Source organism: Sesamum indicum, linkage group LG3 (genome assembly GCF_026168435.1).
Source record: "Sesamum indicum cultivar Baizhima isolate 11 linkage group LG3, ASM2616843v1, whole genome shotgun sequence".
Taxonomy (NCBI): Eukaryota; Viridiplantae; Streptophyta; class Magnoliopsida; order Lamiales; family Pedaliaceae; genus Sesamum; species Sesamum indicum.
Window position 1 is genome coordinate 5,865,234 of NC_142659.1, and position 22,744 is coordinate 5,887,977.

At 29.9% G+C, this 22,744-nt stretch overlaps 1 protein-coding gene across 1 annotated transcript; it reads right to left on the reverse strand.

Annotated features, from left to right (window-relative positions):
- Positions 1-5,029: 5,029 nt before the first annotated feature.
- On the reverse strand, positions 5,030-7,663 carry LOC105157315 (putative pectate lyase 18). The gene is made up of 4 exons (XM_011073706.3): positions 7,504-7,663; positions 6,643-7,383; positions 6,390-6,528; positions 5,030-5,644 (listed from the first exon to the last, which is right to left on the reverse strand). Exons 1-4 carry the CDS (start codon positions 7,617-7,619, stop codon positions 5,423-5,425), a joined length of 1,218 nt encoding a protein of 405 aa, XP_011072008.1. The 5' UTR covers positions 7,620-7,663; the 3' UTR covers positions 5,030-5,422.
- Between the last annotated feature and the right edge of the window lie 15,081 nt (positions 7,664-22,744).

Genomic DNA, 22,744 nt, shown 5'->3' on the forward strand with positions numbered 1-22,744 from the left:
TAAAACGAGAATGACCTGAAGTTAGGGGATGAAAATTGTCTTTAAGCCTTTTATTTTCAGCCAATCACAATGCATGCCCCAATTTAAAAAGTTACATACCTGACATATCGGCGAGTGACTCAATTTTCTGATCAAATTTGTATTAAAATTGAGATTTTTTCAATTTTATGGGACCAATATAGAACCCACTAAACTTAGGGGACTAAAACAAGAATGACCTGAAGTAAGGGACGAAAATTGCCTTTAATCCTTATATGTATTTTACTCACAGTAATGAGTGTCATGACCCTAATAGTAAAATTTGCTTTGTAAAAATTGTCATCAGCAAAAACTAGTAATAAAAATGTGAATAAAGTTATTATTTAAAAATAATTAACAACTCATGTATAGCAACAACTTGTTAACAATAAATAAATGTTGTTATTATATCATATATTATCGTATAAATATGGCACTAGTTATTTATAGTGACAACTTTATGTGCAATTCTTATTATCAATGACTATATTATCACAAGATGAAAATTATTATCACTTAATATTTTATAACTAATATAGTGTATATATATTCAAATGAATTAATAAAGTATCAATTTTAAATAAAAAAAAATCTATATGTATACACATTAAAAAAAAATTAACCCACATCCATATTTAAAAAAATATAAATTACAACCACCTCCCCTGAGGTTTGGCATGATTATAAGTACCTCCTCGTTGTTTAAAAAAAATTTATAAATACACCCTATTTTAACGTTCGTTTAACAACGAGCCCATCCCATTAGCCTCTATTAGATTTTCATTCATTTTTTTGTGTTAAATCGTCAAAATGTCTTTTTGAATTATGAATTAAATTTTTAAGATATTTTTATAAACCAATATGGCATAGAAATTGTTTGAAGTTGATTTGGGTAGAAATAAAAATATCTGGTTGTTGGGGGTAAATAGTAGATGCATGCAATTATGACATTGTGCACTTGACATCTCAACCCTTTCCTCCTTATCTACATCCTTTTCAAATTGATATGACTCTGGACATTCATTGTATATATTGCCCACCAACACATTTGGACCTATAATATTGGACCAATTGATTTTCATAAGGAAATCAATTTTGAGTGACTACGCAATTGAACTATCTCTCAATTATGACCTATAAATTGTATTCTTTTGCTATTTTCTTTCATATATATATATATAATAATAAAATATTATTCACGAACGTTCTGAAAGAAAAAAAAAAACAAAGAAAGAAAGAAAGAAACAATCGATTGTAATAACAACACAAAAATAGCAATGTGAGGTTGACGGAGGGGTTATTATAAAATGAAATATCGATATTATTATGAATAAAAGGATGATAATCCGCTGCCCACATTAATATTATCGAACTATGCTTTCGACTCGATCGATGGCCTTGTCCCGACCCTTTAGGCCCAATCGAATAATTTTGTGAGGGATTTGGTTTTTGTCCTTCAAATTTTGGGCTACAACTTAGGCCCATATGTGACTATGGGCTTCAAAGTTAAGTTTTGGGCTCAAATAAGTTCTTTATTTTTAGGTTTATAAGGCTAACTTGTAGCCCAATAAACTGCACTTGGGTTGGGTTACTTGGATGTATTTTGTGGTAGCAAAATTGGGCCATACCTAATTGTAGGCCCAAAATCAAAATTGGGTTTTCAAAAATTAAAAAAATAATACTATAATATGTAAATATAATGTTAAATTCTTGTAGCACACTCAACATTGGGTTTTAGAAAATAAAATAAAAATAAATATACCACAAAAAGATATTTAAATAAAATTTTAAAAAGAATACGAAAATTAATGATTTTTTTTAACCTTTTTAATTGAAAAAATTAAAAAGAGTTAGAAATGTAAAATTAAAATTAGTCCCTTTATTCTAGAAAAAGTGTGTGAACTATCAAGTAAAAATAAAATTGACATGACTAGTCAAAATCATATTGTTGGACGTTTTTTCTTTGGTGCACGTGGACCGAAATTGATTGAGCATCTCTGATAGGACAATCATTCGTATCTTCTATCCCATGTGTGATGATTCAATTGGGTCTGATGATCTCTACTTTTCTTTCTTTATTTTTTCCCTCTTCTTGCTTAAAAAAAATTACAAACTTCTTTTATATGAATATATTCAAAAATGTCAAATGATATAAACTATATAATCTAAGCATTATTTAAATCCCATTACTTATATGGCATGATTTATATCTGGGATTTTTCAGATTAATCTTATTACAGCAAGTTATCTCCGCTCGTTATCAGGTGCTCGTCAAAAAGTAAATCTTTTCAGGATCAAATCCTCGGACTTGAATCTGTGACTCATCTTTCAGAGGAACAAGAAGCTACTGTTGAACATTCTGATCTTTGATAAGATGTAGAGTTGGAATTATTGTGGTTCCGAAAGTTCCAATGCAACATTGATATTTTACGCACAACTGATACCAAAACAAATACAGTAAACCATGTTCATTAAGTGAAATTCTAGAGCGAATAACACGCAATACATATGACAAATTTCAGTAGTGGTACTAAAATTGTTAGATCATAAAGTATATCCAATGAAAAAAAAATTCAGCTCGTACGATATAATTTAATAGTCAATAATAAATTTAAGTGCAAGTATTTATTGCATCGTAGACAACTTCCTTGATCTAAGGATGTAAAAATTCAAACATTATTTTTATGAAAATTGAGGATGTAATATAGGGGTTGAAAGTAATGGTAGATGTTGAGGAATGAAAGGGTGAGAGATTTTTGTCAAAGATGCAGTTGTAAGCCATTAAAGAAGATGAAAGACATGTGCTTTTGCTGCTTTTGTCCCATCAAAATCCTCTTAATTTCCAAAAGAAAGTTAAGGCATCACCATCACTGCCTGGCCCCAATACATTAGGGTTGATTTCCAATTAATTAAAAACAGCTATAATGTAATTATTCTTAATTATTATAGTTAAAACTAATCAATTATTAGTAAATAATTATTAATCTTGATCGCGCAATAGTGGTGGCCGTGGTTTTTACGAGCCCGGCTATAATATTTATTATAACTAAAAACTATGAAAAATATAATTTTTATTTTAGATCATTTAAATTTTCGCATCGATTTTTATTTAATTATAGTAAATAATAGTTATTTACTATAATTTTAGTTCATACCGAATGATAAATTTCTTCGGGTATTCATAGATCTCAAATATTAGTAGATTCTTTTTTTTTTTTTCACGAATATGATACGATTACATTATAAATTTTAATCATCAATAATTAATATATGAGAAACAGTTATACCAATATCAAAAGTATGTGGGATTAATCAATAAATATTATTACATTAGATTAACAAGCGCTACCGATGTAGACTAATACCCACATATAGTTCGGACTCGAATCCATGCCCTATTAGTCATGGGGATCTCAATTTCACCAATTAAGATAAGTTTCATTGTTATAGTAGACCAACAACTATTATGAAAAAAGACAAAAATTATATATTGATGGGATTTGAACTCATGTCTCATTGATTTTGAAACCTTAACTTCCCTAACGAAACTTGATCTCGCTCGAAATATGCAACCTCGATTAGTTATTTCGATCACTGCCACGTACTCTCCCAAGATCTAGTGATTGGATTCTGCGGATAAAACACGAACGTGAGGCTCGTCAGGTTCGTTCCCGACAACGACCCTCCGACGCTCAAGTTAGAATGTTTGAGGTAAAATATGCGAACTGAAAAATATAGGTCGAAAATAGCAAATGTCAAATTACCTAAAAAAGTAATGCATTAGAGTATTTATGGGGTCTATGTGGATATTATTGCTTGGGCCACGCGTCACCATCTGAGTGATAAGCATCCTCAATTGGACGATCCTCCTTGAGTCGGGTTTTCAATCATAAAACAGGTCTATCTGACCCGTTTTCATTGATGTGCGGATCTTGAGCTTCCAAATGATGGAAATACCCTTCGTTAGGGTTTTCCCTATCACAATTATAATTCATTAAAAAAAATTTGTAGAATTTGAGAACAAACGATTTAAGGCTAAAACTCAGTAAACAATGTAATTAAAATTACAAATTATACCTCTCTCCTAAAAGTCGACAATAAAAATAAAAAATAAATTAAAGAAAAAGGGTAAATAAATAAAAAGAAAATGAATAAGATGAGATTTAATTGCATTGGCATTATCGATAAAGTTAATTAGCATCTGATTCCTTTCCTTTTCAGTTAAAATCAGCACAAATCACTCCCACCTCCCTAATGGAATTGGAATGTTCATTACATTACATTATTATTAATTATTGTTGTCGTTATTATTATACTATAGTACAATGCTAGTGAGTTTTTGAGTAAATTGCAACCTCCTTTAAGATTTACGTATTTATAATTATTTTCTTGTTGTTTAAAAAAATTATACATCACTGTTCCTTTAGTTCTAACGATCGTCTAATAATTAGTTTAATCTATTAGTTTTTATTCACTTTTTATAGTAAACTATAACCAAAATGTCCTGGTGAATTTTGAATTATAATTTATTACTTTTTTTAAATTTTTGTTGGACTAAGTGAAATATTTTTTATACTATTTTAAATTTTTTCATTCACCTAATTCTATTATTTTATAATTTTCTTAAAAAAAATTACAAGAAGGGTGAAATTAACAATTTCGAACCTTCATCCAAGAATTACGTAATTTTATCAAATATATTTACAATTTTTCAAACAATAATTATAAAGTATTTATAATTTTTTCAAATTAAACGTTGTAATTTACTCTAAACCTTTTGGCTAATATTTATGAGCTAGAATGGTTGTAGTTGGAGTTGCTCTGGTGTCTTTGTCCGTGTTAATGCATTTATTTGGCGGGATCATTTTAAACCCTTTACATTTGTCTTTTCTACCTTAACTTTTACATTCATAGTGTGTGTTTGTGTTTGTGTTTGTGTTTGTGTGTGTTTACGAGAGAGAGAGAGAGAGAGAGAGAGAGAGAGAGAGAGAGAGAGAGAGAGAGAGAGAGAGAGAGAGAACATATATATATATATTATAACTTTAGTATACCAACACTGCAGCCCTTGCTTCCTCATAATCCAATTACAAGTCCAAGATAACAGAACTCCCAATGGTTCAGATCAGCAGGCCGAGGTTGTAATCCGACAACACAGTCAAAAAGTTAAAAAAAAAAAAAGAGAGAAAATTGGTGGAGACAAAGAGCCACCAAAGTAAAGATAAAACACAAAAAGTTGTCTTAAAGAAACCCTAGTGCCCCAGCTTTGGACCATTTAGGTGGTCCTTTGTGACTTTCTTACTAGGAGCACACATTTAATGTAATAATTCCCACCTAGAATTTCAAAACAAGACCAAAATCAAAATAATGGAGCCTTGTTATACAGTCATAATAGAAAATTCGATCATCAGCAACGTGACCCCTTCCGGCAGTTTAGGGCACCGGATCCAGAGGTGATGGAGCTGACGAGGGACGACGGCCGAGCGCCAAGGCTTGAGGCCTTGGCATAGCTGGATGAGGCACCGGCTCCCGACGGGGTAAAGTAGGCACCGTTTAGCATTAGGTCCCCTTCCGATCTCCAGTTCCAGTTCTTCCACTCAGTTTCGGGTGCATCTTCGTGTTTGGTCACCTGCACCGAAATTGAATTGGTTTGTTAGTCAAAGTAATGAAATGTTTGGGCAATTCTATTGATTGTGAAGTAGGTTGTCTGCATCATAAGGGCTTGATGTAGTAGAGAGAAAGCTAATTAATTAGTGCTTGAAAAAGTAGAAAAAAGCTACTTTTATTTCCAACTGCTCATCATCAATTAGTTGTAGATGAAATATTATTTCACCTACCAAGAATCACATTCATCCTAAAATAGTCTTGTGTTTCCTATTTTATTTAGTAAATATATCTACCCTAAAATTATACGTTCGACATTTTTAATCATCAGTTTTATGAGATTTATGGGACTCGACACATTTAATCATCTATTTTACGAAATTTTCAAAATGGTCTCAAAGTTGCAAAAATTCGGCATATTTAATTATCTGTTTTACGGAATTTTTAAAACGGCCTCGGAATTGAAAAAACTCGACACGTTTAGTCATCTTATTTACGGATTTATGGGGCTCGACATATTTAAATTTATTGGACTAAATGTCCTGAATTTTTTAAATTTTGTGACCAATTTAAAATTTTGTAAAGTGTAAGACTAACAACATTGAATGCCTTTATTCTATATGACTAAAAGTGTAATTTTTTGAATTATTATTATTATTCTTTTTATGAAAAAATGGTATATGTATCAATTTTTCTCCTACCTCTTGAAATACTATAATAATAGCTACCTAATATGTATATATAATAGGTAGCAACTATAAATTTCTGACCTCTTTGCTGAATCTGTCATTTGGTGCAAGAAATCTATTGCCTTGACTATTGATGGTGGGGGATGCACTCCCTCCAATCGCATACATCTCCCAATGGGTGTAGTCATTGTTCACCACATGGAAATAACCATGTCTACATCTGCATGTATAACATACATACATATGTATGATATGAGGATATTGTATCTTACATGTAACATATATACATACATAATAAGTCATGATGTATGATATGCAACAACATTTTACATACCTTGGCATTCTTTGGACAAGCCCTTCTCCGAAGTGATTAAAGGCAATAGTAACTTGCATGCCCTTGTCTTGGGTGTATGAGTCGCTATGTCCTAAAAGCATGACCTTATCATGATGAGTCATGTAGTTATTTGAGATGGTGATGGCCGTGGACCCATGAATGGCATCAATCAAGCCGTCATGGCAGTTAGACAATGAACAATGGTCCACCCACACGTGGCTCCCACCGAAAATTGAGACACCGTCACCGTCCGATATAGTCCTCCACCCGTAGTGCCGGGGGGAGTCCCGCACCATAGCGTTCCCCCCTTGCTTGCAATCATGTATGTGAATGCCATGGATGATGATGTTGGTCACATATTGTATGGTAATGCAAGGACCATTAGCAATGTGCACACTAGCACCCCTACCATCAATCGTCTTGAACGAGTTCATGATCAATTCCTCCTTCAATTGGATAACCATGTCACGAGCGAATATGATCCACAACGGCTCCTCCTGAATAACAGCATAACGGAGCGTCCCCGGCTTAGGGTTAACAGGGTCGTCATCCCCTGAGTCCGTCACCACATAAATCTTCCCATCCCTACCGCCAACTGCATTCTTGCCGAACCCAATGGCACAATCAGCTAACTTCTGACGATTTTGCTCCCAATTGGGGTCGCAACGCCAGCAGTCGTCAATGGGGTTGCCTGTATTGCAGGACAGGAACCCCAGTTTCCTCCTCGAGGCATTCAACTTGCTGTAGTGGAGAAAGTGCAAAAACATTGTCAGTTAAACTCAATGCAACTCGAAAAACACACACATACATACATGTACCTAGTACTAACAAGTGTACTTTTGTTTGTACATATGTAAATACCTATGAACTTCTTGGACAACTAATTCAGGGTCTTGTAATGTTGGAGAGGAGGCAATGAGAGAAGGGAGCAAGAAAGAGAGTAGAAGGAGAAGGAATGGAAGTGATGATGATGCCATTGCCAATTGTGAGTGGGAGTAAGAGAGGGAATGGAATGGAGTTTATAAAGGGGATAAAAGCCGGACGAGATGGCGTGAATTAACTAAACACGTAGGGCCCTTTGGCCTTGGGCTACTTCGTGATTACTGGTTTTACGGAGATTCCTCTACCCACCCCCCTACACCCCACCCCCCCACGCCCCACCTATGGTAGTTTTGGCAGTTAAGTTGGTCCATATTATTACAAAGAAAGAGAGAAAGAAATTGGACATGAAAACCCTTTATATATATGTACTACTTTTGATTTATACCTTGTATTAAATTATATATATATATATATGTTTGGAGATGGTGTCTTTTTTTACGTGCAATGAGCACATATTCCTAAAAATACACACTTCCTAACGCATGCATACAACCACTCAACAAATGCTTTTGCCTTTATTCATAAGACATCTTGGATTTGAAGCTTGTTTCAAGACTCCATCATTTAAGCCTGCATCTGCATGCATCTCTTTTTTTTAATTTAAGGTAAATTACAACGGATTCTTATGATGTTTGTTATCATTATAAATATTTTTTATTATTTAAAAAATTATAAATACTCTATTAAAATTATAAATACGTTGACAAATATTCCTCTTGTGACACCTCATTGTTGGAATATATTTATTAGGGTATTTATAATTTCAGGAAGATCTTTATAATTTTTCAAACAACGAGAGGTATTTATAATTAAGGAAAAACTCAAGGGAAGTCATTGTAATTTATTCTTAATTTAAATTATTTATTTTGAAATATGAGATTAATTTAATTGAGCTAATTATATCTTTATTTTACTTAAGCTTAGAATAAGAAATCTTTTAAGAAAACAACTTGAATTTTCTAACGTAAAATAGTCTTGTATTTTGTATTTCATTTAATATATACAAAATTATATATGTGTATAATTTTTTAATTAAAATAATTAGCATTTATTAAACACAATACGGAAAAAAAAAAAAAAAGAGGAACCAAAAGAAAAGTTACTGTGCTGTAAGTTTAATTAATGGGAAGTAGAGAGGTAGATAATGATGGTATTTTTTGACTTTGGCAAAAGAAAAGAGGGCTTTGTCTGATCCCTTTATTTAAGTAATTCCACATCTTTTTCTCACATTAAAAAATAATAATATTCAAAAAAATAATAATATCTAAAAGAGAAAAACACTTCATTCGTATAGCTTAAAGAATTTGATGAGATTTTTGGACGTACTACGTACGTACTTTTGTATTTTTAACGTAATTTTCCCTTCTTGATATCATTGGTGGAGACTTCAAATTTTACCTACCATCAATGTTGGGTAAATTAGAACCAACTTTTTTGAAATTTATATATTTTTTATATTTATCTAACTTTAACAGTCGTGCAATAACTAGCACAATTTATTAATTTTTATTGAATTTTCATCCATTTCTTTTGATAAATAGATCAAAATGTCTTTATGATCTATAAATTATAATTTTATTTATTTATTTAAATTTTTTTATGAACGAAATAGATAACTTTTTATGATTTTCAGATTTTTTCATTCACCTCATTAGATGTTTTTTTATATTTTTGCAATTATGTGTTTTTTAAGAAAAAAAATATACAACAAAGACAAAGTTGAGAATTTCAGGCCCCATTTAAGGATCACATAAGTTCATCAAACATGAGGCCTTCATAATTTTTTAAACAATAAGTAAATATTTGTAACTATATTAAACTTTAGGAAAACTCGTTGTAATTTACCTTTAATGTTAATATAGAATGAATACTTATATTTTTGTATATACACTTAATATATACTTAGTAGTCGGGGCGTACTCGACGTTTGCGTATATTCTAAATTTTAATTATATTTATTTAAGAATTTAAAAGTATAAATTGAATAACTAATCAAAACTACTAAAGAAATAATTTTAAATGTGCGTAAATCAAAATTAATTAATAAAGCTATTTACTTAAAGTAATGCGGGTAAAGTGGACATTACTATTTTATCCTTATTAATTTTTTTAAAAAATATAAAAAGTTTGAGGGTGGATAAAATAAATCTAGAGGAAACATTATTTCATAAAAATAATTTAAAAAATTATAAAATATATAAAATTATAATTTTGATCAATTCACCATAAAACTTGAATAAAAACCTAACAAAATGGGCTTGTTGTTAGACAGATGTCAAAATTAGGAGGATATTTATATTTTTTCAAACAATGATGAGGTATTTGTAATAATATCAAATCTCATAGAAATTACACAATTAATTAGTACGACAACTCAGTGTGAGTAAATTGTTAAAAGTGTAAGAATATTTTGGGAATTCCACATCTACACACCAAAATGTCACTTTCACGCACCCCGTTAAGTATTTAAGAAAAATTGTGATTAGAATTAAAATTATAAGTTTTCGTGACTTACAGAACTAAATATAATAAGTTATAAAATATTAGAACCAGAATTGCAAAGAGGGTGAGTTGTGGGACGTAAATTGCAATTTTTCCGTTAGTGTCTATAATAGCATCTTATAGCGACAATAAGTGATTATTGTCATTAGATTGTCACTGTACATACTTTGTGTCACTGATTGTTTTTAGTGACAATTTAGTGAATAATATTTTCACTAATTCATGCTATTTATAATTTTTACAGATAATTATTACTATTAAAAATTTAAAATTTATTATTATAACAAAATAAAAATTCGAATCATTGAATATATATAAAAAATATCGTAAATTTTTCCGTCCTTAATTTTCTATTTTCTTGATGTGCATTAAATTGAACCACCAAATTAAGTAGGCCAAATTAATTTTGGGTTTGGAGAAAATACAAGAAAATAGTCATGATTTCATTTACTCTTCACCGACAGAATTTATACAGCGATGTGGTTGTGGTTGTGGATGACATCTTTTCTAACTATATAATATTTTTTTATTTCATACTAATTCATATTTATTTGGATTTGGTGGTGACATCATTGTCTTCATCTTCCCTTTTTTACTCATATTTATTTATTTATTTATTTTCTCATTAATCACTTTGAAAAACCCTTTATTTGTATTTTTTTTGCAAGTGGATGTAATACCTAATTATAAATATATATTTATATTTATATAGTAAAATAGTTAATTATATTATATATTCATTGGACATATATAACCTGTTGATGAACAAAACGAACTATATTTGATCTCATGGGACCTCAAAAATTTGTTGTTGTTTACATTATGTGACAGGGTAGCACGAAGGTTATAAATACATGTATATATAGTATAAAAGAAATTGAGTATCTATATGTATTTAAAATAAAAAATTGCAATGTTAGTCCTATAAGTATAAGGGAGTGACAGTTTTACTTCTATACGAATCAAGTTCGGCATTTTTATTATGTATTTTTAATAATTTTGTATATTAAGGACAAAACTGATGGAAAATTACACCTAATTAAGCTGATCACAATCACATGCACTTTTTTTATTATTTTGTCCCCAATATCCCAATTATTTCAAATTACAGGACAAATTAGATTTGTATGGAGCAAAACTTGCCAACTTGCATACTTACAGAACTAAAATTGTGATTTTTTTTTATTTAAAAATCTTGAGAAAACTATGTAATTTACCATTTTGTTATTGAAACTAGAATATAGTAGGGTTTAACTGTGTCTAACTAGATAGAGGTAGGCACGGTTCGATAAACAGACCAATTTTTAACAATGGGAAGTTTTCGGACATTGAATTTAAATAGAAAAATAAATTATTCCAACTCGATAATGTCCGGAGTTTTAAAATGTTGCATGGAAACCAATTCTAGTTACTTTGATACCCTAATTTCAACTTAATAACCTTAAGGAAATAGGTAAGTGGTTCGGATATTTAAAAAAAATAATTATAGAGAATTTTTCGTTCGAATTTTGGGTGTGTATTGGGTACGTGAATTGAAAAAAATATATATATATGTGTGTGTGTTTATATTTATTTAATTATGTATTTTCAAGATTTATCCATATATACATGTGTGTGTGTGTGTGTTTTGATATTGAATAATGATGGTGACATATCATCAAAAACCCCCCAAAATTTTGGCAAAAGACAGCAGCACATGCTTTGGCTCCAAAAATCAAACCTCATGGATTCAAACTTGCCCTACTTTTCCATCCAATTTCTGCTTCTACTTTTCAAACTCATAAATAAAATCGCAATAACAACTTTTAAATCTATTTTTTTCCTAGACCGCAAACCACGGCGCAACAAGCGACACTCAAACTAACATGGCAAAAGCAGCACCTCTTGTTGCGCCACTTGTCATACCGACACATGGCCCTTAGAGATTAGTGACCACCTTATTCCTCTTGAAAGCTACTCTCCCACATGGAGATTTGCATTTGCCCCCTCCCTCTCTTGTCTCTTGGAACCAATGGTTGCCATTGATTAAGGATGTCAAGCGTTTCATGCTGTGGTAAGGATACATATAGGATTATATGCATTTTTTGTTTCATAATTTATGTATTTTTGTTTTCTAATTTTATGGGTAGTATTTTGGTCGTAATTAGAGGTGTTTATTTATATTTGCTTTTGATAAATATTTGACTCATATGGCTTAATTATACAGTATATATCTGTTTGAGTTAGACACAACGTTTTAGACGAAAGTTGAAAAAATAAACATTTTATGAATAAGAGTTGATTGATCTATACACACGAGTATGCATATATTGGAAATTTTATCATCTTCAATGTGTACCAAGATCCGTGTATATATACATATAGATATACACATGCATCGACGTGGTATGAGTTTTTAATGCCATGCTCGATTCTCGATCGATTACAGATTGATGAAGTGAACAATACATATAAGTTTTGGTCGAGCAATTCAAGTATGTTGATTGAATATTTCCTCTCGACGAGTTATTCTAAAGTTAAATTTCATAATACATTCTCACGTCCGACAGACTCACGAGCCGAGAACAGATAGACATGAAAACCCTAGTGAAGAAATAATTGTTGTGTGTAGATTAGGTGGTGGGAAGAATGGTGTGGGAGAAAAGAAAGTATTAATTAAGGGAAGTTGAGGTGTAGGTTCAAAATAAAGGGGTATAGTCATGAGGCATGTTATTAGAAGTAGAGTGCTTGAAAGCTGCTGCTGCTAATTGGATTGTGACTTGGAAACCTCTTCAATTCATGTTTACATTATCCATCATGCCCACATGCATGTTCACCAATTCTAGGTCAATTTTTTGAGCCCATTTGCACATGCAACCCTTTCGTATTTTCACATCAACTCCCCATTTATCAAAACTGTGGATGGTATTCATCAATATATTATATTCCAAATTTTCATATATGTATCTTAATTTTATATATATAACATACTCTTTTATAGATAATTTCATGTAGATTATATATATACTATGACGTTGATCATGCACGAAATCGGCGATATAGATCTTTGATCACGATCATGATCACGTCTTGCTCCCGATCTTGAGGAACTGTGGATCAAAAAATACGTTAAGCTAGTCGGGTCGGTCCCTGACGAAGACACTCCAACGTTCCTTGGGTCGAAAGTATGTAATAAAGAAAAATTATGTTGTTTTTGTAAAACCTCAAAAATTATCTTTTTCGGCGTGATTTTCCTCATATTTATACAATTTGAACTTTCCATGGGAGGCTGCCACGTGTCAAGATCCTGGGCCTTAGGAGCCTGCAATCAAGCAGCTTTCCTCAGATTATGCGCCTGGATCGCGCTTATGGCCAGAGATCCGCGATTCTGTCCATTAATGATGCCTCGGGATGATTTCTTTACCTTACACAGAATTGTGTCTGACTTTATGGTACATAAGGTTACTTTTACCCCTTATCAAGGGTATATTAGTCTTTTCCTAATTTCGCCCTCATCAGACGTCTTCTTGCAAATTTAGATCGGTTGATTGATTCAATAAATTTTTACAACTCGATCCATCTCTAATCCTAAAATGTATGGATTTATCATGACTATTCGATCATTTTAACATCTGTAATTTGTATAAAGTCATACAATTTAGGGAGATATATAAATAGCCATCCTTCATGCAGCAGGTGTAACTTTTGCTGCCATAATATTCTTACAACCTTCGTGATTATTATTCTCCTGCAACCTTAGCTAACCATCAGGCTATAATTGGGACCTTCCTGATGTGGTTCTAACGATGGTGTGTTTTGTAGACTCATACCTGAAATGATAGAGTATTAATTTCTGGCTTTTCGAATAATAATAAGTCAAATTCACTTAAAAAGCCTTTATCTCAAATTCTCCCCATAAAAATATGATATGTATATGCGAATTGATGGATTCAGGACGTGGACGAGACAGAAAGTGTTGCTTATAAGAACATAACAGTTATTTTATCAATAATGAAGAATTGAGAAAATATCATTTTAATCCCACCACAAAATTATATATCTCTATTCGTTCTCTAAATATAACCAATTTATATTTTTCAACACTTAAAAGGTCAAGCTTGGCAAAATATTTTTTCAATCCCATAAAATAAGAGTAGAATTTATTTTGATACCACAATTATGGTAAGTGCCGCTTTTAATCCCATAAAATTTAAAATCGTGCATTTTTAGTCCCAAAAAATCCTATCCGTTGTGATTTTGAAACTAAAAAGTTGTTGTTTGTGACTAAAAAAGTGTTGCGATTTTGGGATTAAAAAATTTCAAAATCACATTTTTTGGGATAAAAAAGACGTGATTTTGAATTTTATGGAACTAAAAGCGTCACCGTCATAGTTGTGATACCAAAATAAATTCTACTCTTAATTTATAGGACTAAAAAAATATTTTGCCCAACTCTTATTCATTTTAAGAGTTTACAATCTATCTGCCTTAATCGTCAAGAGAGCTAGCCTGATGAATTTGTTGGCCCTCCACACTACCAAAATAACTAATTATTCTCTACAGTATAAATTAGTACGGGTCAATATTATGTATTACAATCAAACAAAATCAATATAAAAATTTAAATTTTGACCACGATTAATCAATATTTGTAATGATTTTGGCTATGTCAAAATATTTGCCATATTTTTTTACTGTTGCAAATGTTTTGGCCTTGCTTATAAAAACAACAGTTAATATTTGTTGCATAACCTTGATTAATTAATATTCGCAATTATTTTTTTGCTTCTGACTATGATAATTAATCATAATCAAAAGTCATATTTCATTTAATTTTTGATCCTAACAATATGCTTTTTCGTTCTCGATAACTTAACTATTAAAAAACATTTATTGACGTGGAAGAATAACCACATTGCAATAAAATATCATTTTTAAATCTAGAATGCATTTTTAATTCCAAATTTTTTGTCCAATTACACAAGTTGGTACCCAGAAAATCAAAGTGTTCCTGATTTTTGTGCCTAATGTAGTGGCAAAAGGTCAATTTCTTCCCAAGAATTCATCACGTAGATGGTGTTTTGGCCTCTATGGGTACAAAATGCGGAGGTGTCTGCCTCCCTCTAGTAATACGAAGGTTGCATCGACTACATAGTCGAGCTTGGTAAACTCGTACTTGTAACCCAAGTGGGGCATCAAGATAACTAGACGTTGGGGGTGATTCGGCTAGCTCGATTGCAGTGGCATAATTTTAGCCCACCCGCTCCAAGCGGAGGGTTGGCCATGGGGCTTGGGCGAAGGTCTGAACTCCATGACTCTTAGAACGAAAGGTATTACGTTAGGTGAATAATTTATAAATGGTCCCTAATATGCTTTGGCCCATGATTGTGATTAGTCAGAATCATTTAACTCTTTGTAAAGAAATAAAAATAAAATTAATATTAATTTTTTGTTCAAGAAAATGCTATATTTAATAATGGGGCTCTTGTTTAAAAATCATTTTTTTATTAATTTCTCAAAAATCTTGTTGAAATCTTATTACTGATGATCAATTTTGACTTTTGGGGATGCTATATGATAAGCTATTACAATGATTTAATGTACATACTTTTAATATTCAACAATTTGATGATTCACTGGTTGACACATGTCTTATTAATTGGAATGAATAATGAGAATAAAAAATGACTATACTATAGAAATTGGGTTCCAAAAATAAATATAACTTATATATATATATATATATATCAAGAGATTAAATAAAATTATTGATGAATAGAATAGAAAGTTCCCGTAACATAAGGATACGTTGGGTTTTATTGTGAAAAACAATAAACCCTAGCGAAAAGAAATTGGATTAGATTTTTCTTATTTCAGATCATGTTGAATTTTTTACCTCAATTAATATATACATGCAATGTGTATAAATATAATATTATAAATTTTATTTAGAAACTTTTTTTTCTTGAAATGGGATTTATATTTTATATATAAGATAAATTACAACGAGCTTTTCTAAAATTTACTATAATTATAAATATCCTCCTATTGTTTAAAAAATTATTGAATACCGTCCTGACATTTGATGGAATTATATATGTAATCTTTGGATAAAGGCCTAAAATTGTCAGTTTTGCTCTTATTGTATTTGTTTTAGAGAAAAATTGAATATTTAAAGAATTCCGACGAGATAAATAAATAAATATATATATATATATATATATTCACCTAGTCAATAATTTTTATTAAAAAAAATAAAATTTATAATCCACAAGGATATTTTGGCTAATTTATCATTAAAATAGATAAAAACTAATAGAGACAAATGAATTGGGCTAGTGGTTAAACAACCATTAAAATCAAGAGGTATTTATAATTCTCTAAACAACAAAAAAATATTTATAATTTGATGTGTGATTAAGAAGAGATGCTAGGAAAATGCCAAAAGGCCCTTCATTAAGGGTATTATAGTCATTTAAGCAAAGATCCGCGCCTTTTCTATCGGCGGGGTCGAAAAGACCCGAATGGATCCGTCTGCCCTTGAAGACCCGGACAATTATATACCGTCCGATCATGGACGCCGGCCAGTAGGATGGGGCCACGTGGCTGGTCAACGGTTACTTGTTGTGCCCTATAAATAGACTCGCAACGGCGTATTTAAAGGTAATTGTTCTGCATTTATTGAAATCAAACCTTGAGATCGCACACTTTTCTCTCAATCAACCTAACTTGAGCGTCGGAGGGTCATTGCTGGGGACATGTCCGACGAGCTCATTGTTCTTGTCTTATTCTCAGGAAACCCAAAATCTGATCTTGGAGTAGTTAGCTGTCTGTGACGAGTTCGTGACTCGAGATCGCTGAATTCGAGCCGAATCATAATTAATATATCAAATCTGAGCAGAAAATATTCTAATTTACGTCATATATAATTTGCATAATATATAGCATACTAGCAGAGTTACAATTTTAGTACTATATACATTTATTTAGGGGGGAAATAGCCGAATTGTAGTCTAATATATTAGCTACTCTTTCATTGCAATTTTTGCATCGACAGTAAGAAAAATAAACAAAATTCTATACTTGGTTATTTATTTGTCGTGAATTTTAGTTATGGTTCGATATTTTGGTTTTACTCCCAAAAATAATTAATTAATTGAACAGTAGTGATCAATTAATATTCATCGATCATTTTTTATTTTAATATTGACAATTGATCATAACATAAAGTCATATTAATTTCTTTTTGTGACATATCCAAATTGCTCCAAGAATCATATATTTAACTATCATGTGCATGATAACTACTGTTTTTCATGAAAAATTTGGCCATATAATATAATAAAATAATGGGCTAATGCATGTAGGAGAATAAAATTATTATTCTTGAAAAAGTTCAAAACTTTAAAATGTTTAAACTCAAAAGCTAGGATAATTATTTTTTATTTTTCTCAAATATGGATTGTTTTTCATTTTTTTAATTGTTTTCCCAAACTGGATAAAGATATTAAATGATGGCTAAATCTTTGGTAATGATAGGTAAAGGTGATATAGGTTAGATCACATAATGATTAGACCATGTTCCACATTATATTACATAATATAATATGAAATTGTTTGTTGGTCACAAACATACTTCTCTAATAATTAATTAGAAACCTTTATTTATTTATATTGCTGTTATGGTATGAGATTTTTGTGTGTATATAATAAATAATTATTTATATTTTAAAATATATTATAAATAAAAATAAAATATATAAATCAACATATTAATTCAAAGAAAAAGAAATAAATAAAATAAAACTAATTTAAGAATATTGTCGACCAAAACAAAGAATTGATTCTGTAAAATTTTCATATTAGCGTGGGTAGATAGTATAGATGAGATAAGAATTTAAGTAGGAGTGGTTGAAAATATATAAAAATATTATTTATAATTTAAAAAATTGATATCGCTATGCAAGTAACCGTTATTTATAAATAAAAATGAAATCTTATTTTTTCTTTTATATAGGAAAGATATATATATATATATATATCACCATATTCTTTAATTTCTATGAGATTGAAATATCGATTTCCTTGTGCTTTGATAAGAGGAAACTTGTTTTGATATTAATTTTGTGAAAAAAGTATATATATATATATAGGGTAAATATTTTTTTAATTTTATAAAATAAGGCAAAATTTACTTTGGTACCACAATTATGATAGGTGTCGCTTTTAGTCCCATAAAACTCATGATCACGTACTTTTGGTCTCAAAAAGTCACGTGCGTTGTGGTTTTGAAACTAAAATGGCGTTGCTTGTGACTAAAAAGACCCAAAATCACATATCTTTTGGAATTAAAAAGACGTGATTTTGAGTTTTATAGGACCAAAAGTGTCACACTACCATAATTGTAGTACCAAAAAAAATTATGTCCTTATTTTATGGGACAAAAAAAATATTTTGCTCTGTATATATGCTAGTAGTCCATGCACACGCGATGCGTGGATAAATAAAAAAAATTACGATAAAAATATTTGGGTAAATAATATTAACACTTCTTGAAATAAGGTAAAAATACACAACTCTCTCTTCTTTTTATAAAATTACAGCTACACCCCAAGAGGTTATAGTTGTAATTACAACTAAACTCTCTATTCAAATGCAATTATAGTTGTAATTACAACAAACTCTCTATTCAAATGCAAAATGAAGTTATAGTTGTAATTACTACTAAACTCTCTGTTCAAATGCAAAATGAGGTTATAGTTGTAATTACAAATAAACCTCCTATTCAAATACAAAATTTACACAAACACCTCTTAAAAAATATTACACTAACACCCCTAGTGAGTATAGCTGTAATTTTGCCAAAAATAACACACTAACACCCCTCAAGGGGGTGTAGCTGTATTTTGCGAAAGGTAGAAGGTGTTTGTATAAACTGGCCAAACCTCAATGTGTGTCAATGTAATTTTACCAAAAATGTTACTATACATTAATCATTGTGTTTAAATTGTGGGCTTATTGTGATTTTGATTGGGCAAGTTGTCCAATTACACGTCGTTCCGTCACAGGATATTTTGTTGTGCTCGAAAAATCGTGAAAGACAAAAAACTAGTGCATTGTTTCGAGATCATCAGCAGAGGCTGAGTATCAAGCCATGGCTTCAACTGCAAGTGAACTTGTATGGCTAAAATAATTGTTAATGTATCTCTTAGTAGACCATGAGGGGCCGATGGAATTGTTTTGTGACCACCATGCTACTAATTCACATTGCGACCAATGCGGTCTTTTATGAGAGAATCAAACACATAACACATTAAAATAGATTGTCATTGTATTCGCTAGCTAGTGCAAGAGAAAAAATATTTCTACAATTCATATACATTCACAATTGCAACCCGCAGACATTTCACCAAGGCACTAGCTAGACCACAATTTTATTTCCTGACAAGTTGGTCGTAAACAATGTATATGTGCCAACTTGAGGGGGAGTGTTGATATGGAATATTCTGCGATTAGTTGATTGATATCTTATATATTAGCATTGATTGATTTGTAGGTGTGTAATTAACAATGCCCAGAAAAAAAAAAATATTTGTTTAACCTATAATAAATTAATAGAAAATAAATATAAATTTTTATTCAATTATTTTTTGCTAATATCAGTTAATTTTCAGAATTTTAACTAACGTTTGATCTACTTATCGAATGAAAACAAATATCAAAATATTAGATGTATTTTTTAAATCATATAAAATTTACATGTAATTATACTAATTTTTTTTTTTAAAAAAAAAAACAAAACAGTGTAATTACTGTGTAATTTATATGTGACCCAAAAATGTGAAGCAGTGTTTGTAGAAAAGTTAGAAAATCTTGGAAATAACTGCAAATGAACAAAATGCATAAAAACTCAAGAAATGCAGATGAGATGTTTAAGTTGAAGCCCAGTTTCAAAAGAAAGATTGTTGAAGGCCCAATTGGAGTAAATGTTGGGCTTTTTGTTTTAAAAGTGATACATTTACGGGACTAATAATGATGGGACCTTAATATTTTGATTAAATTATAATCGACTCTCTAAAATTTATCATAATTATAAATATTCTTTCATTATTTATAAAATTATAAATAGTCTCCTAAAATTTATAGTCGTCTAACAAATGCTCCATCATAACAGCCTATTATAGTGTGGTATTTGTTATACGATCGTTAATTTCAAATGATTTTTTTTTTATAATTTTTCTAACAACGATAGTGTTTGTAATTACAACAAACCTCATAAGAGCACGTTGTAATTACGCTAATATTTTTTAGCAATTTAGTATCTGTGTCTGCACAATTAATGTGTGTACGTATAGAATATAATTATAACAAATAAAAATAATATCACTTATTGAATTAATTGATGATGTAAATTATTTTTGAATAAAATGTAAATTAAAATTATCTATAGCTAATCATAATTGTATAAAGAAAAACAAAAATAAATATATATTTTTTTGGAAAATATAAGGTATGTAATAGAGTGCTTGAAAATGTGGATTTTAATAAGAGGGGACAACTTTTCTATTCAACTCATCTTACTTTTTATTTAGGGCAAAATGCATCTTACCATTATATGTTATATTTAAATAGCAATTTATTCCACTTATATTAAAATATAAGAGCCCGTTTGGTTGTGTTTTCAATGAGATCTTTTTCATTTTTTACTATTTGGGTATTTGGGATTTTATTTGATCAAGCCATTTTCATTGAAAATGCATTCCTATTTTAATTTTCAATTTCTTGAAATTATAGGTCACATAGGTTTGTCATACTTTTCTTATCTTGTCAGCATGTTTTTTCTTATTTCAAATCAATTAAACTTGTTTCAAATGGCAAGATACACTTTGATTATTTTATAATTTCACATATTCAATCAATGTTGTCATCTGTCACATAAAAAATACATATACCTATATTCAACATTCTCACACCTATATACCTATACAGTAAAACGTCTATAAATTAATAATCTTAGGGCCATGAAATTTTATTAATTTAGAGAGATGTTAATTTATCGATAAATTAATATTTTATTAATTAAAAGAGAGACTTTTTAAATTCAGCAAATTTAGTACATATGTACTGAAAATAAATGAATTCATATATGTTCCATTGATTATATTCATGCAACAATCATTTTTTTGTAACTAATTAAATATATTCATGTATAATATCAATTCATTTTATACAATTAACTATTATATACATAGACGCATGTATCAATTCATTGGAATTACTTAAACATACATGTTTACATTAATTCGTTGCACTTAAATAACTATTATAGCCAATTAAATATATTCATGTTATGATGAATGAAACATATACTATATAAATCTCAATATGAAAATAAAATAATTCATAACACCCAACTATGTCTTCTCATCTAAAAGGCATCGCAAAATCATCCATGAATGATCCAATGTGTAAAGCATTACGGACTTCATAATTGAGCAAATTACCATAATATTTATAATTATAATATTTATGAATTATTAATTTAGAGTTTTAATGGGACCTAATATTTATAAAGGAATTTTTCGAAAAATTATTATCTTATTATCTTATCGAATTTGATGATTTTTTACAAGGCTCAAGTCGGGATCGGAAGATTTTATTATTTTAGAGAGTTTATTAATTTATAGAGGTTTTACTGTATTTAATAAAGTAATTCCAAGGATTCTTTAATTTGTTAGTACATAACTGTTTTTAAATGAAAAATAGAACATTTCATCAAACATTTGTTTGAACTAACATCTACAAATTTAGAAATCAACATTTTCAATTTTTAACTTCTAATATTTTAAAAGTAAATATTTTATTTTTATTAGAAACGGAGCAAAAATATGAGAAAAAATCATATTTTTTTAATAGAAAATTAAATAAATGAGCTCCTACATTTATCTATATTTATAATAAAATAAAAAGAAAAGGCGTTCCACACTTACAAATGCGGTTAATAATATCGTTGCACCAACTTGTTTGTGAAGTAAAAAGTGCCCTTCATGATAAAATAACTAATTCAACTTTTCAAAATTTACATTAATTGATAAATTATTTTTTTCTTTCTTTCTTTTATCAATATAATGTATTAATCTATATAATTTTTTTTCTTATTTATAATATATTTTAAAACATAAAAAATTTATTATATGCACATAAGAACGACGTGCCGTAACAGCTAGTCAATATAAAATGAAAGACCTTCTACCTTCATTCATACGGCAATTAATGACACCGGCCCACCATTTTCTGGTGAAGCCGAAATTGTTCTTCAATTGATAAGATAATTAACTTATTCAATTTTTCAAATTTTACATGATAAATTATTATTATTTTTTTAAATGTAATATATTAGTTTATATATTTTAAAAATTTTAAAAACATAAAATTATTTATTTTATAGATAAAAAATAACGTGCTGCACAGCTAATTTAATATAGTAATTACTGTTCGGAACCCAAAAGAATCAAACACCATTGGACACGGCGAGCGTGTCTGCACGCGCCACCACAGAGAGTATTAATCTCTTTTCCCAACCAAAACTACCAGCAACTGTCAGAAATTAAATTCCCATACTACCCCTCAAGACCACATAGGTGTACTAGTTGTCAAGACTTAGGCCCATGACTATATACGAAAAAAAATCCAAAGTCCCTGCAACAAAACTCTGCAAAAGCGCAGAAGAAAGAGAAAC

Excerpts from the sequence above, each read along its gene's own strand:
- LOC105157315 (XM_011073706.3), bottom strand. The coding sequence starts at position 7,619 with ATGGCATCATCATCACTTCCATTCCTTCTCCTTCTACTCTCTTTCTTG. Across the intron at positions 6,529-6,642 it reads CTTGTCCAAAGAATGCCAAG|ATGTAGACATGGTTATTTCC; the intron begins GTATGTAAAATG and ends TTATACATGCAG. Across the intron at positions 5,645-6,389 it reads ATGACAGATTCAGCAAAGAG|GTGACCAAACACGAAGATGC; the intron begins GTCAGAAATTTA and ends ATTTCGGTGCAG.